The sequence below is a fragment of the Sciurus carolinensis genome, chromosome 1 (assembly GCF_902686445.1).
Source record: "Sciurus carolinensis chromosome 1, mSciCar1.2, whole genome shotgun sequence".
NCBI classification, from domain to species: domain Eukaryota; kingdom Metazoa; phylum Chordata; class Mammalia; order Rodentia; family Sciuridae; genus Sciurus; species Sciurus carolinensis.
Window position 1 is genome coordinate 96,090,743 of NC_062213.1, and position 12,326 is coordinate 96,103,068.

Here is a 12,326-nt window from a genome sequence, read left to right on the forward strand (position 1 = left end):
GGGGTGGATGGGTTGACCTTGGCAGTGTTCAGTACCTCATTTCTGATACCTACTTCCTCTTGCCCCATCCCTAGATTTTTTTGGAGTAGGTGGGAGTACTTGGGATTGAACCCGGGGGCCCCTTACCACTGATTTACATCTCCAACTCTTTTTATTTTGAGACATGGTCTTGGTAAATCTTGCAGGCTGGCCTTGATTTTGCGATCCTCTTGCCTCAGCCTTCTGAGTCTCTGGGATTCCAGGTAAGTGCCACCGTGATCCACTATCCCTAGGCTTTTGAAACAATTTTGGGGGAATCTCAGTCCACTTGGGCTTCTTAGCAGGTACTGCTAGGAAACCCCTTCTAAATGAGGCAGGTGTGGGTGTGGGAAGGCTTCTTAGAGGTGAATCAGCGCTGCTTTGTCCAGGGTGAGTTAGGAGCAGGGAATGGGAAAGGCTGGCCGCAAGAGAAGCGGTAGAGAAGTCGGAAGCAGAGACCAGCGCTGCAATGACACATGGCAACCACCAGGGGGCATGAGCCAGACGGGCAAAACCAAGCAGGCCGCTGTTGCAAAACTTGTGCCGCTTGGAGCTCTCTGAGGGTGTGGATGGAATGCGACGATCCAGTTTCTCCAGCGGGACATCCTTGCCTTGGATATCCCTTCTTCCTGTAGAAAAGTGGAGAATGTTGGAACAGGATGGGACTGGAGGCCATTCATCCAACAGACCTGTCCTGCAGTGGGGGAATGCAATTGCTTAAGGTCACACAGCAAGCTAGTGGCATGTGAATCTGATTTCACAGACTCAAGGTATTGCCATTGCATGGGCACAATTCTGATTTCAGTTCCTGAGAAGAGACACCTGGCTATGGACAGGCCTCCGGATGCAGGGGACTCCTGAGAGCCCGGTCCCTCTTCTGGTTCCTTTATTCCTAGTCACTCTGTTCCTATTCAGTTTCTTTGGCCTTTCCCCCAACTTCTCTTTCATAGTTCCTTACCCTCTCTTTCTCTCTTTTCCATTGATTGCCTCTTTGTTCCTCTTCATCTGCCTCCTGTCTCCATCCCTGCCCGCTGGGGAGTTTACTCAGGTCCTTAGCTGGTCCCTGCAATGGGATGTTTCCTGTGGTCACTCCTCAGGGATTTGTAGCTCTCTGAAGCTGTATTTTCCAGCCTGATGCCTCAGTTCCACCCCTGGGACCCAGAGAAGAAGTTATTATTTGCTAGTGTAATCAGTGGTGTGACATCAGTTGTTGAGGACAACTCCCCGACCTCCTGGTTCCTAAATACACTCCCCGTGACCCTCATTGCCATTCTGCAGTCATAAACACTGGTTGGCACCTGGTGTGGGCGAGACCCTTTGCTCATACAGAAATGAATAAGACCCAATCCCTGCCTGGTGAGCTCACCATGAGGGGGTGAGGGCAAGCGAAAACAAGTACACAAAAGATTCAGTCTAGATAGGAGTGCTCTGAGCACACACAGGAGGATTCAAGGAATGCTTTGTGTGGGATAGAACAGGTGGAAATTGAATCTGGCTGGGTTCTGGAAGGCTCCATGAAGCAGGTGGCTTTTAACTGGCCTTTAAAGGGAAGATGGGATCTTGGCAGAAGGAGATGTAATGTGGGTGTGTGTGGGTACATTCTGAGCAAAGCGATCACATCAGCCAAGGGTCTCTGGTCACATCAGGTGTGTACAATCCTGTATGTGCTCAGGGCACAGTAGGCAGGGCAGTCAGGGCCTAATCAGAGTGGTTGGAAAGCAGGTGAGAGCCAGAGTGTGGAGAAACTCACTGCTGGCTCTATAGAAGAGCCATGGGGATGCAGTGCATTTCTGAGCAGGGAAGGACCCTCGGAAGCCCTGAACTGAAAGGGTGGAATTGCTGTGGGCCCTTATCCTAACCCACTTCATCTACACTGCTCCGGCTGGCCCCAAGGTCTCATAGTGACCCCCAGGAAGGGACCAGCCTGGTTCATGGTCTGATCCTCTCAGCTCTTAGTCTGATCTTGCTGTGTGTGTTATCATCACCCATATCTTCCTGGGGTCCTTCAGTGAAGGGTCTCCATGCCAGTACTTCTAGCCTGGCGTTTCCGGCCACTGCTGGCCTGGCCTTGGGGGAGTAGGGCGTGCCGCTGAGTCACTGCCTGGGCATCTGGGTCTGGAACCACGGGTGAGTCACCAAAGGGGGGGGTATTGGAGGGTTGGGGGAGGGGAAAATCTGTTTGACATCTGGATGGGGGAGGGGAACTGGGCCCACAGGAAGGGCGGTGCCCAACTGGGGTTAAGAGAGACAAAGAGCAGGAGAAGGGGACCCAGCCGGGAGTGGTGGTGAAGCTGGACCTTCCCTATAAACCTCTCCTCTGGGCTGGGTTGAAGGCTACAGCGGTCACCCTTCTCTGAGTATGCAGAGGGCACATGGGGAGTTGGGGGTGGTGAGGGAGGGCTGTGGCTGGGCCTCTGCCTATCCAGCCCCCTATTTTCAGCTTCAGGTAGGGGTGTCTTCCCCACCCACTCATCCACCTCCCCAAGCTGGAGAAGAAGAGGCCAAGGTTTTCCTGTTCTCCCCTTGACCCCTCCTCAGGGCTCCCTTGTACTCCACACAGATGTTTGCTCACCCTGACTGTGGCTGCATGCACAGCAAACCCCATTTCTCACTGCGAGATATTTTTAATTACACCCAATCACTTTGTTACCTTAAAGTTACTTTAAAAGTAGCGCAAGCAGTGGCCCATGCCTGTAATCCCAGTGGCTCAGGAGGCTGAGGCAGGAGGATTGCAAGTTCAAAGCCAGCCTCAGTAATTCAGTGAGGCCCTAAGAAACTTAGTGAAACCCTATCTCAAAATAAAAAATAAAAAAGGCTGGGGATGTGGCTCAGTGATTTAGTGTCCCTGGATTCAATCCTTGGTACCAAAGGTAAAAATAAATAAATAAATAAATAAAATGAAGAGTAATTTTTGTTGTTGTTGTTTTTTGCAGTAATGGGGATTGAACCCAGGGCCTCATGTTTGTGAGACAAGCACTCTATCAACTGAGCCATATCCCCAGCCCATAAAAAGTACTTTTATCTCCTCAACTCCTTGAAGTCAGCACTGCCCTCCTCCTCCACCTGCCTTCTCTGGTCTCCAGCTATCTAAGGTGTCCCCGGACTGCTTCTCATTCACACACATTCAAACACGCACACACATAAACATGTACACACATGCGTGCACATGACCTTGGGGCTGTGAATTTCCCGCCTACTCAGGGTCACCAAAGCCTCTGACACTGGAGTGAGCTGTGACTCACAGGCATGTCATGAGAACCAGTCCTAGCCGGGGCCTCCAGGCCTCAGGACAGCGGTTGTGTTCTCTGGCCCCTGGCCCTTGTTGCCCCTTTCCCATAACACCTCCAGCTACCATGACCTGGGTGGGCTCAGGGGCTCCCCTTAGCCGACTGGGGCCCTCCTCCAGTCTGTGGAGGAACCAGCAATCTCTAGAGGGAGGGGGATCAGCACAAAGTGAGTGAGGGTGGCAGGAAGCCAGGCTTTGGGGAGATCAGGTTAGAACAGGTCTGTTTCCTGAAAATGCCAAGTCTGGGGCCAGTGAGACTGACATATAAATCCCCACCCTGAGTGCCTGGCCACTTTGTTCCTTTCCTGGGTCTCTCTGCCACCTGATCTGGTGAGTATATCTCTGTCTTAACCTTGTTTCCATATTTTTCTCTCTCTGATTTCCTCGGTGGGATTGGCCTTGAGTCTCTCTGGGTCTTTCCCACTTTGGGGGACCCTCTGTGAATGTCAGTTGAGGGATCTTTTTCCAGGTTCTTCTGTGAAGTCTCAGTTTAGGGGTTACTCTGAGGCCTTCTCTCAGGTCTCTTAGTCTTGGTAGGGGTCTGTTAGGGCATCTCTGTCTTTTGGGGTCTAGGCCAAGGGGTAGGTGATATCTATGTGAGGGGTACTTTAATGAGAATTCTGTTTGTTTTGTTTTTGCTTTTACTTTTTGCAAAATTCTGGATTCTAGGAGGGCTAAAGAACAAGAAGCCGGGGTCTCCAACACATGGCCCCACCTGGGTTCTGGCCTGGAGTAGTGGCATAATTCTGCCCAGGGCTACTCCCCTGCCTAGGTAGGGTGGGGCTGGCAGGGTGGGGCTGGCCAGCTTGGCCCAGGCTTTCCCTGTCTCCAGCACCAGCTCCTCTGGCCTGCTTGGGGACCTGCCTAACCTTTTCAATCAGGCCTCGGCATTTTCAGAGGCAAATGGAAAAATGCCCTCTGAGGTCTATCCTTGTGTCCCCAGATTCTACCTTGATTCCAAGGCACTAAAATGTTTGATTTCTTTAATTCTAATCCCAACAAGATCCTCTGTGGTGGGCAGGGCATTCAGTGGCCCCTGCCCTGCCCATGTCCTGCCTGCACACACAGCATCCAGGACTCAGGGCCTCCAGTGAGAAGGGAGACACATCCTCCCTCCTCCGTGAGTCCCTAGTTGAAGGGAGGAACATCCCTGCCAAAGAAGCTTCCAGTTAGATGGCAGAGAGAGACACTGGTGCCAGCAGCCCTTGTCTGTGGAAGGAAAAGACCACTTCAGGGAGCCTCATACTCCTGAACTGAAGCCATGGCTACTCCCAGATGATGTAGGGAGCCCCCAGCCCCTGGGCCCACCTGTGCTCGCCAATGCGTGACCCAGACATGAGTTGAATCAAGGCTCTGGTCATCCTGTTATTTCCCTTCCCACGGACACTCAAAAGGGGGAGCCCTGCCCTCAGAGGTGTGTTCCTAGTGTGACTAGAGGAGACATGGGCCCTGCCCTTGGTGGACACTGCGAAGGCTTAGCATCTGCCCTCAGTGCCAGGTGGAGGCAGGATACCTGCCTACTGGGAACCGCATTCTGAGGGCAAGATGGAGCCCCCGCTTCCCATTTGCATAGGGACTTGGTGAGGCAGTTGGGGGCACAGGGCAGAACTGGGTCCTACGGGCTGGGCTGTGGCCCTGGGTGTCTTGGTGATATTGCCATTATTGCCACTTCTGTGGTCCCAGGTCCAAGATGTCCAGTCCCCTGGAGCAGGCTCTGGAGGTGATGATCGATACCTTCCACAAGTACTCTGGCCAAGAGGGCGACAAGTTCAAGCTGAGTAAAGGGGAGATGAAGGAACTTCTGCATAAGGAGCTGCCCAGCTTTGTAGGGGTGAGTGGGGCAGACTGGGGAGGGGAGAGTCGTGGGGGAGTGTGGGATGCAGGGTAAATCTCTTCCTTCCTCTCCACTCCTGTGGCGCCTGTTGATGCAGATGCCAGGGTGAGGCTGAGGTATTTTCCCCCATGACTTTTGCTTCATGGTCCCACTGGAGTGGGAGCAAGGCCTGTGTATGAATGTTCTGTTTATGGCTTTTCCCTGCAGCATTCTTAAGAACTGTGTGCAGTTGGGGTCCTCAGAGTCCATCTGTCAATTCCTTTCACTGGAGAATTGAGCAACTCAAAGCCCAGAGAGGGGAAGTGACTGGCCCAAGATCACACGGCTAGCTTGTACACTTTCCCCTCCTCTTATTTTTCATATTTATATGTCAAAACAAGAGGACATGTAGAGAGAATAAAGCCCAGCAAAGACATGCACTCTGGGACATTTTGCTGAGAAATGCAGTCATTTCCTACTTTGCCCCTCACTACCTCTGTACTGACTAACCCTAAAGTCAGGTCTCAGACTTTGAACACATGAGGCCGGTCCTTTTTTCCTCCCTCCCTTCCTTCCTTCTTTCCTCTTTCTCTCCTTTCCATACTCCCTCCCTCTCTCCCTCCCTCCCTCCCTCTCTCTCTTTCTTTCTTTTTCAATTTCTGAATCATTTTGGTTGCATAAAAAGCATTTCCTTTTTCTGAATCACATACTGATTTTGGGGGGCAGCAAGCCTCAGTTCCTCATCAGCAAAATGGGGTCATGATATCCACCTGGTTGGGTTGCAGTGAGGATTAAAGTTGATGGATGCTTAGAGGTGTGTCCAGCATCCCCCTGCCCCCAGGAGGGTGTGCTGGAGACCTTCACCAAAGAATGTGTAGCTGTCCTTACTTTCTGGACCCTTGTAGCCTGCAGGGTCTCCCTGCCCACCACATACCTGGCAAGCCCAGTGGGAGGGAGAACTAAACACTGACTTGTGTGCATGGGTCTGGCTGTGGGTTTGGTGTGGAGCAGGGTAGGGCCAGCTTGGCGATGACCCCAGTCCTTTCTGTTTCAGGAGAAGGTGGACGAGGAGGGGCTGAAGAAGCTGATGGGCAACCTTGATGAGAACAGCGACCAGCAGGTGGACTTCCAGGAGTATGCTGTTTTTCTGGCCCTTATCGCTATCATGTGCAATGACTTCTTCCAGGGCTACCCAGACCGACCCTGAGGCAGAACTCTTGACTTCTGACCATGAATCTCCTGGGCCCAGGAGGACTCTCCATCCCTTTTAAGTTTTTGTTTGCTGATAATACTGTAACTGCTCGGTGATGCCTGGTAGCCCGGCTGGTTCAGTTGCAGTGCTGGGAACTGAGGGCCTGGATTCCACCTGCTTCTCCACCTTGATTGTCTAGGTCAGAGCTGTGCCTTGGCCCTAGTTTTGGGATTTCAGAAACTAATAAAAATCTGGAAATCGATGTTTTCCAACATCTTACTTTATCAAATAAAGATATTTTTAAAAGGCAAATACCATCGACCGCCCCTGTCATTTCATAAAAAGAAAATTTCAATTCCAACCCATAAGGGGCTAACCTCAGAACAAAGGACAGACTAACAGTCAATACTGTGAATAGGGAGTGACCCTAGGAAGTGATGGGAGACAAGAATTAGTCTAACAACCTTGCCAAGCTTCATTTTGAGGACTCTTTGTCAGATTATAGGCCCTCGGCAGTGTGCTTGTTTTTATAAAAGCTGTACTTATTTTTATATCTGTTTCCAGATTGGCTAGCTCTATTTTGGGTGAGTTCATTCTTCCCCTGTTGATCTCTAAAAGCTACGAGGAGCTAGCTTATGCCAAAATTCTTTTTTTCTTTTTTCTACCAATTTCCCTAAAACTATAGGCCAGGTTGCTATATGTTCTGCATCCTATGGTATTTCAGGCACAATTTTACCAGATGCTTTGTCATGTCAAAACAAAGGTTACAACTTTCCAGTCTACATATTTTTTTTCTTTCTTGTCTTAATCTAATTTCACATTTTAGGTTCTTTTTCCTGACAAGTTTCTTTTTTTTTTTTTTTTTTTTTTGCGGTACTGGGGATTGAACCCAGGGCCTTGTGCTTGCAAGGCAAGCACTCTACCAACTGAGCTATCTCCCCAGCCCTAGGTTCTTTTTCCTGATGGATTCACTTCTAGTTACCAAATGCTCTACCAGTTAGGAATGTGTTTGTAGTTTACACAAATCCTGACTAGCAATGTTGTAAATAAAGCAGCATTTTAATGCCTTGCATGATAAGCAGTCTGAATAAGCCGTTCATGTTTGGTTCAGTGGCTCAGAGATGCTTTACTGCTTATCTGTTGCCACATAATGAACCAACCCACTATGTGGTGACTTAAAACAAATTTGTTATCTCTAATGGTTCTGTGGCTAGCCTGGGCTTAGCTGATGGGTCTCATTTGGGATATTGCATGCATTTGCTATTGGAAGTTGGGGTGGAGTCATTTGAAAGTTCAATTGGCATGGTTAGTGCGTGCCTGTAATCCCAGTAACTCGGAGGCTGAGTCAGGAGGATGGTGAGTAGGAGGCCAGTCTGGGAAATTTAGCAAGACCCAGTCTCAAAAAATAAAATAAAAATAAAAATAAAATAAAATAAAATAAAAGGGTTGGGGATATAGTTCAGAGGTGTAGTGCCACTGAGCTCAATCCCTATACCAGGGGGAAAAATTTCAAGTTAAGTCAACATCCAAAGGTTCTCACTCAATATGTCTGGCAATAAATCTGGTTATTAATTGAGAACTCAGCTGGAGTTGTCAGGGGCATGCCTGCTTATGGCCTCTCTGTGTGGCTTGGAATTCTTAGAGTATGGTACCTGGGTTCTGAGAGAACTTACCCCAGGGTGAACATCTTAAGAGGCCCAAATGGAAGTTTCAGGCTAAGATTTATTTCAGAAAAAGAAAAAAAAAATAAAAGATTTATTTCAGAAGCTGGGTGTGGTGGCACATATCTGTAATCCCAGTGACTCTGAAGGCTGAGACAGGAGTATCTCAATTTCAAGGCCAATCTCAGCAACTTAGTGAGACCCTGTCTCGAAATAAAAAATAAAAAGTGGGGGCTGGGGAGATAGCTCAGTCAGTAGAGTGCTTGCCTTGTAAGCACAAGGCCCTGGGTTTGATCCCCAGCACCCAAAAAAAAAAAAAAAAAGTGTTGGGGATGTGCTCAGCGTAAAGTGCCCTGATGTGCTGGGTTCAATCCCCAGCAAAAAAAAAAAAAAAAAAAAAAAAGATTATGGTGGTGTATTGGAGGTACAAATGGTCATTGGCTCATAGCAGTTCTGAAATTGAGTCATTCGGGATTCATCGGTTCCTTGATCAGGGCCCAGTTCTACTCTCTATAAATGGTTCTTCTTGGCGCTTGGTTCTATCCTCTAGGCTCTTGGTTTCATGTACTAAGTTAACTCTTTTTTGTTTTTCCATAAGAAATGTCTGGGCTGGGCATGGTGGTGGACACCTGTAATCACAGCTACTCAAGAAGGCTGAGGCAGGAGGATCACAAGTTCAAATCCATCTTGGGTAATTTGGCAAGACCCTGTCTCAAAATAAAAAATACAAAGGGCTGTGGATGTAGCTCAGTGATAGAGTGCCCCTGGGTTCAATCTTCACTTCAATACTTGGGGGGATGGGGAGAGAAGAGAGAGCAATGTCTGTTTTATAGGTAAGTAGCTTTCTCAGTCTGTTTCTTGCCCATAAGAAGTTCAAGACTCAAAAGGTCTCTCTCTCTCTCTCTTTAAAAATTTTTTTAAAAAAAATTTTAGCTTTCTCTATTCCTTTCTTCCCAAGATGATACAATTCCTTTGAAAATATTGTGGACTCTTGCTCTGGGTTTGATCCTCAGCATCACGTATAAGTAAGTAAGTAAGTAAGTAAGTAAGTAAGTAAATAAATAAATAAATAAATAAATAAATAAAATAAAAGATCCATTGACAACCAAAAAAAAAAAAATAGTAAAAAAAAACATTTTTGTGGACTTCCTATGCACCAATTTATAATTAGACAAAAGCCACAGCTACAAATCTCTTTGAGACTGATCCCTCTTTACCTTAGGCTCAGAATCAGGGTGCTGTGAGAAAATGTTCTTAAGACTCTTAAAAGCCTTTCTCTGCAAGGGTCTAAGAGGCACACTTTTAAAATTACTAGAAGCCAAAAAGCTGAGTGCAATGGTGCAAACCTGTAAGCCTAGTAACTTGGGAGGCTGAGGCAGAAGGATGGAAGGTTCAAGCCCAGCCTGGGCAATTTAGCCAGACCCTGTCTCAAAAGGCTGGGGATGTAGCCTAGTGGCAAAGTGCCCCCGGGTTCAATCCCCAGTACCACAAATAAGTAAATAAAAATAAAAATAAATGAAATAGCTGTATTTTTTATTTGGGAAAGCCTAGGAAGTTCCCTTTAAATCTTTCCAAGTTCTCATGAAAAGGTCTTACTTTTGATTTCAATTTTACCTTGAGACCCCTTCACTGGCAGAGCCCTGGAGTTGACCTTTGCCCTGAGACCATTTATTACTTTGAGACACTTTTGCTGGCTGGAAAAACTGTAATGGGACCTCGGTATTTCCTCTAAATTCTGCTAAAAAACAAAATAGATCCTTGTTTACTTCAACTTTCTCTTCTCTTATTTAATCAAAGGCAGCCAGAAGAAGCAAATAGGTAATTTCACTGTTCTGCCTAAAAGTCTTCTTACCTGGGATCCAGAAATGACATCAGGTGCCCTTTCTATTTTCCACATTACCACAGATGATGGTGTTGCCGGATATTTCACCACTACCTAACAGGGTCTCCCTTTTCTCCAGCCTGTACAGTACAATTTTTTTCTTGTCATTCAAATTATTACCCACTACCTTTTGAAGGTCCTTCCAGCTTTCACCCATTGCCTGGTCCCCAAACTAATGACATCTGTTTTAGTTTTTCATACTAGCAGAATCCTACTTTTTTTTTTTTTTTTTTTTTTTTTGTGGTGCTGGGGATTGAACCCAGGGCCTTGTGCTTGCAAGGCAAGCACTCTACCAACTGAGTTATCTCCCCAGCCCTCTTTTTTTATTTAATGGTATTTGGAATTGAACCCAGGGGTGCTCTACCACTGAGTTACATCTCTAGCCCTTAAAAAAATTTTTTTTTTGTTTTAATATTGAGACAATCTTGCTAAATTGCCCAGGCTGGTCTCCAACTCATGATCCTCCTGCTTCAGCCTCCTGAGTAAGCTGGGATTACAGGTGTGCATCACAGAGCAGGGCTAAAACATGGATTGACTTGAATAAAAAATGAAGAGGGAATGAATAGTGGACAAATAATAGGCAGTATTTTTCTGAATTATGTTATTATTTTTCTTTCTTCCCTGGGAAACTGATGCTTGGGACCTCTTACAGAGTAGCTCAGGCAGAATTTTCTAGAGATGGAAAGGAGTGTGACAAGAAGGTGCTTGACAGTGTCTGGTTCTCACTTACTCTTCTGCCTTAACTTTGCACTGAGGCTACTGAGGCAAGGCTGGGCAGGCCCTCAAGGACAAATGGTCTCTTTTCAAGGCAATAAAAAGACTGAAGCCCACCGTCCTCATACCCTGTAGGGAAAGAGCAAGTAAATACAGGGCAGGGAGTCCTGATGATGGTAATTAGCATCTCTGCGGCAGTTCTCAAAGTGCCCTCCTGCACACTGTCATTTCAGCATCACAGCAAGCCCAGAGGGGCTATCATTAGGCCCTTTTTACGGAGGGAAAAAGGAGACGGGGCAGCATCAGCCATTTGTGGGAGCACAGCTCTGGCCAGGTGCTCTGTTAGGCCTACTCATTGAATCCTCCCATGAACTGGGCGAGAATGTGCTAGAAGTTTCTGCACACCACGGAAGAGGAGGAAACAGGCTGGGAGAGGGTAAATAAGGAACTGTGTGAGAACTTGAGCCATGTCTGCAAGAAAACTCCTCACCTCCATGCAGCACTGGGGTGGCACTGGGCCTTCTTCTGCTTCCTGCAGCCATGTCCAGAGCCTTGGTCTTTGTGTGAGCTGAAGGAACCTGGCTGAACAGAGTCCAGATGCTTTTGGTTTTCCCACCTGAATTAATGGGGAACTGGGCCCACTTCTTGGTTGGGTCAGTGTAATCTGATTTCTTTTGGACTTCAGGCTCACAACAGGTTCTGACTTCTCAGTTTTGGATTCTGGAACTGTTTTGGTTGGTGGAGACTGGCCTCAGCTGGCTGCCTCTAGAGTTGTCCCCAGCTGGCGATGTATCAAAAGAAGTTAATCTCCTTTCTTCTTGGGTGTTTGACAAACTAACAAACACCACACTTTCCTAGCCACTACCAACAATCTTCTTTCTTTCCTCCTCTGCCCCCATATCTCTGTGCTGAGGCAGAGAGTAGGAGGATCTGTTGGCCAGGCTCTCCCTTTCCCCCTGGGACTGCTGTTGGGAAGACAGCTCAGGGAATTTCACCTCCTATTATGTCCTATTGGCCTTTGCTTCTTTGGATCAGCCCCTGGCAGTTCATTAACAGTTCAAGAAAAGGGAAATGGAAGGCAAAGGTAGATTTGTTACCAAAGCCAAGTCTGTTTACTTACTGCTCAAAAAGGGGCTCAATGATTGATTTCAAGTTACTGAGGCAAGGAAAAAGATGGGAATTTGGGCAAAATGAGAAGATAGGTCAATGCCCTGCGGTGGTGATGACACTCAACCATCTTAACTCAGTCTGGGTTTCAAGTTCCTTTTATCCTTAGGCAAGGGGAAGGGGACTTGGTTTAGGAAAGGATCAATAATGACAGATGGCCATATGCTTCTTCGTGCTCTGGAATGGGGTACTGCAATGTATGCTGTAATCACAAGGTTGCAATGCCCCTGTAAATCTCAGAAATAATTACCCTTATCTCGGTATCTTTAGCCTTTAAGTGGGAGGAGAGAAAGTAGGGAAATTTAGGGAAAGTTAATCTTGTACTAGTTCCAGACAAAATGTTCCTTAAATGACTAATATGTCTATATTCTGAGTTGAGTAGAAATCTGACTCAAAGTTTAAGAGGAAATCTTTTTTTTTTAAATTTGTTCTTTTGTTTTAATACATGACAGTAGAATATATTTTGACATAACATACATACATGGAGTACAACTTCTCATTCTTGTGGTTGTACATGATGTGGAGTTTCACTGCTATTGTATTCATATGTGAACACAGGAAAGACATGTTCAATTCATTCTACTTTCTTAAGA

The 12,326-nt window shown here is 47.0% G+C and overlaps 1 protein-coding gene across 1 annotated transcript; it reads left to right on the forward strand.

Annotated features, from left to right (window-relative positions):
- The first annotated feature begins 3,485 nt into the window (after positions 1-3,485).
- S100a2 (S100 calcium binding protein A2) lies at positions 3,486-6,571 on the forward strand. The gene is made up of 3 exons (XM_047518963.1): positions 3,486-3,634; positions 4,988-5,135; positions 6,172-6,571. Exons 2-3 carry the CDS (start codon positions 4,995-4,997, stop codon positions 6,322-6,324), a joined length of 294 nt encoding a protein of 97 aa, XP_047374919.1. The 5' UTR covers positions 3,486-3,634; positions 4,988-4,994; the 3' UTR covers positions 6,325-6,571.
- Positions 6,572-12,326: the final 5,755 nt, after the last annotated feature.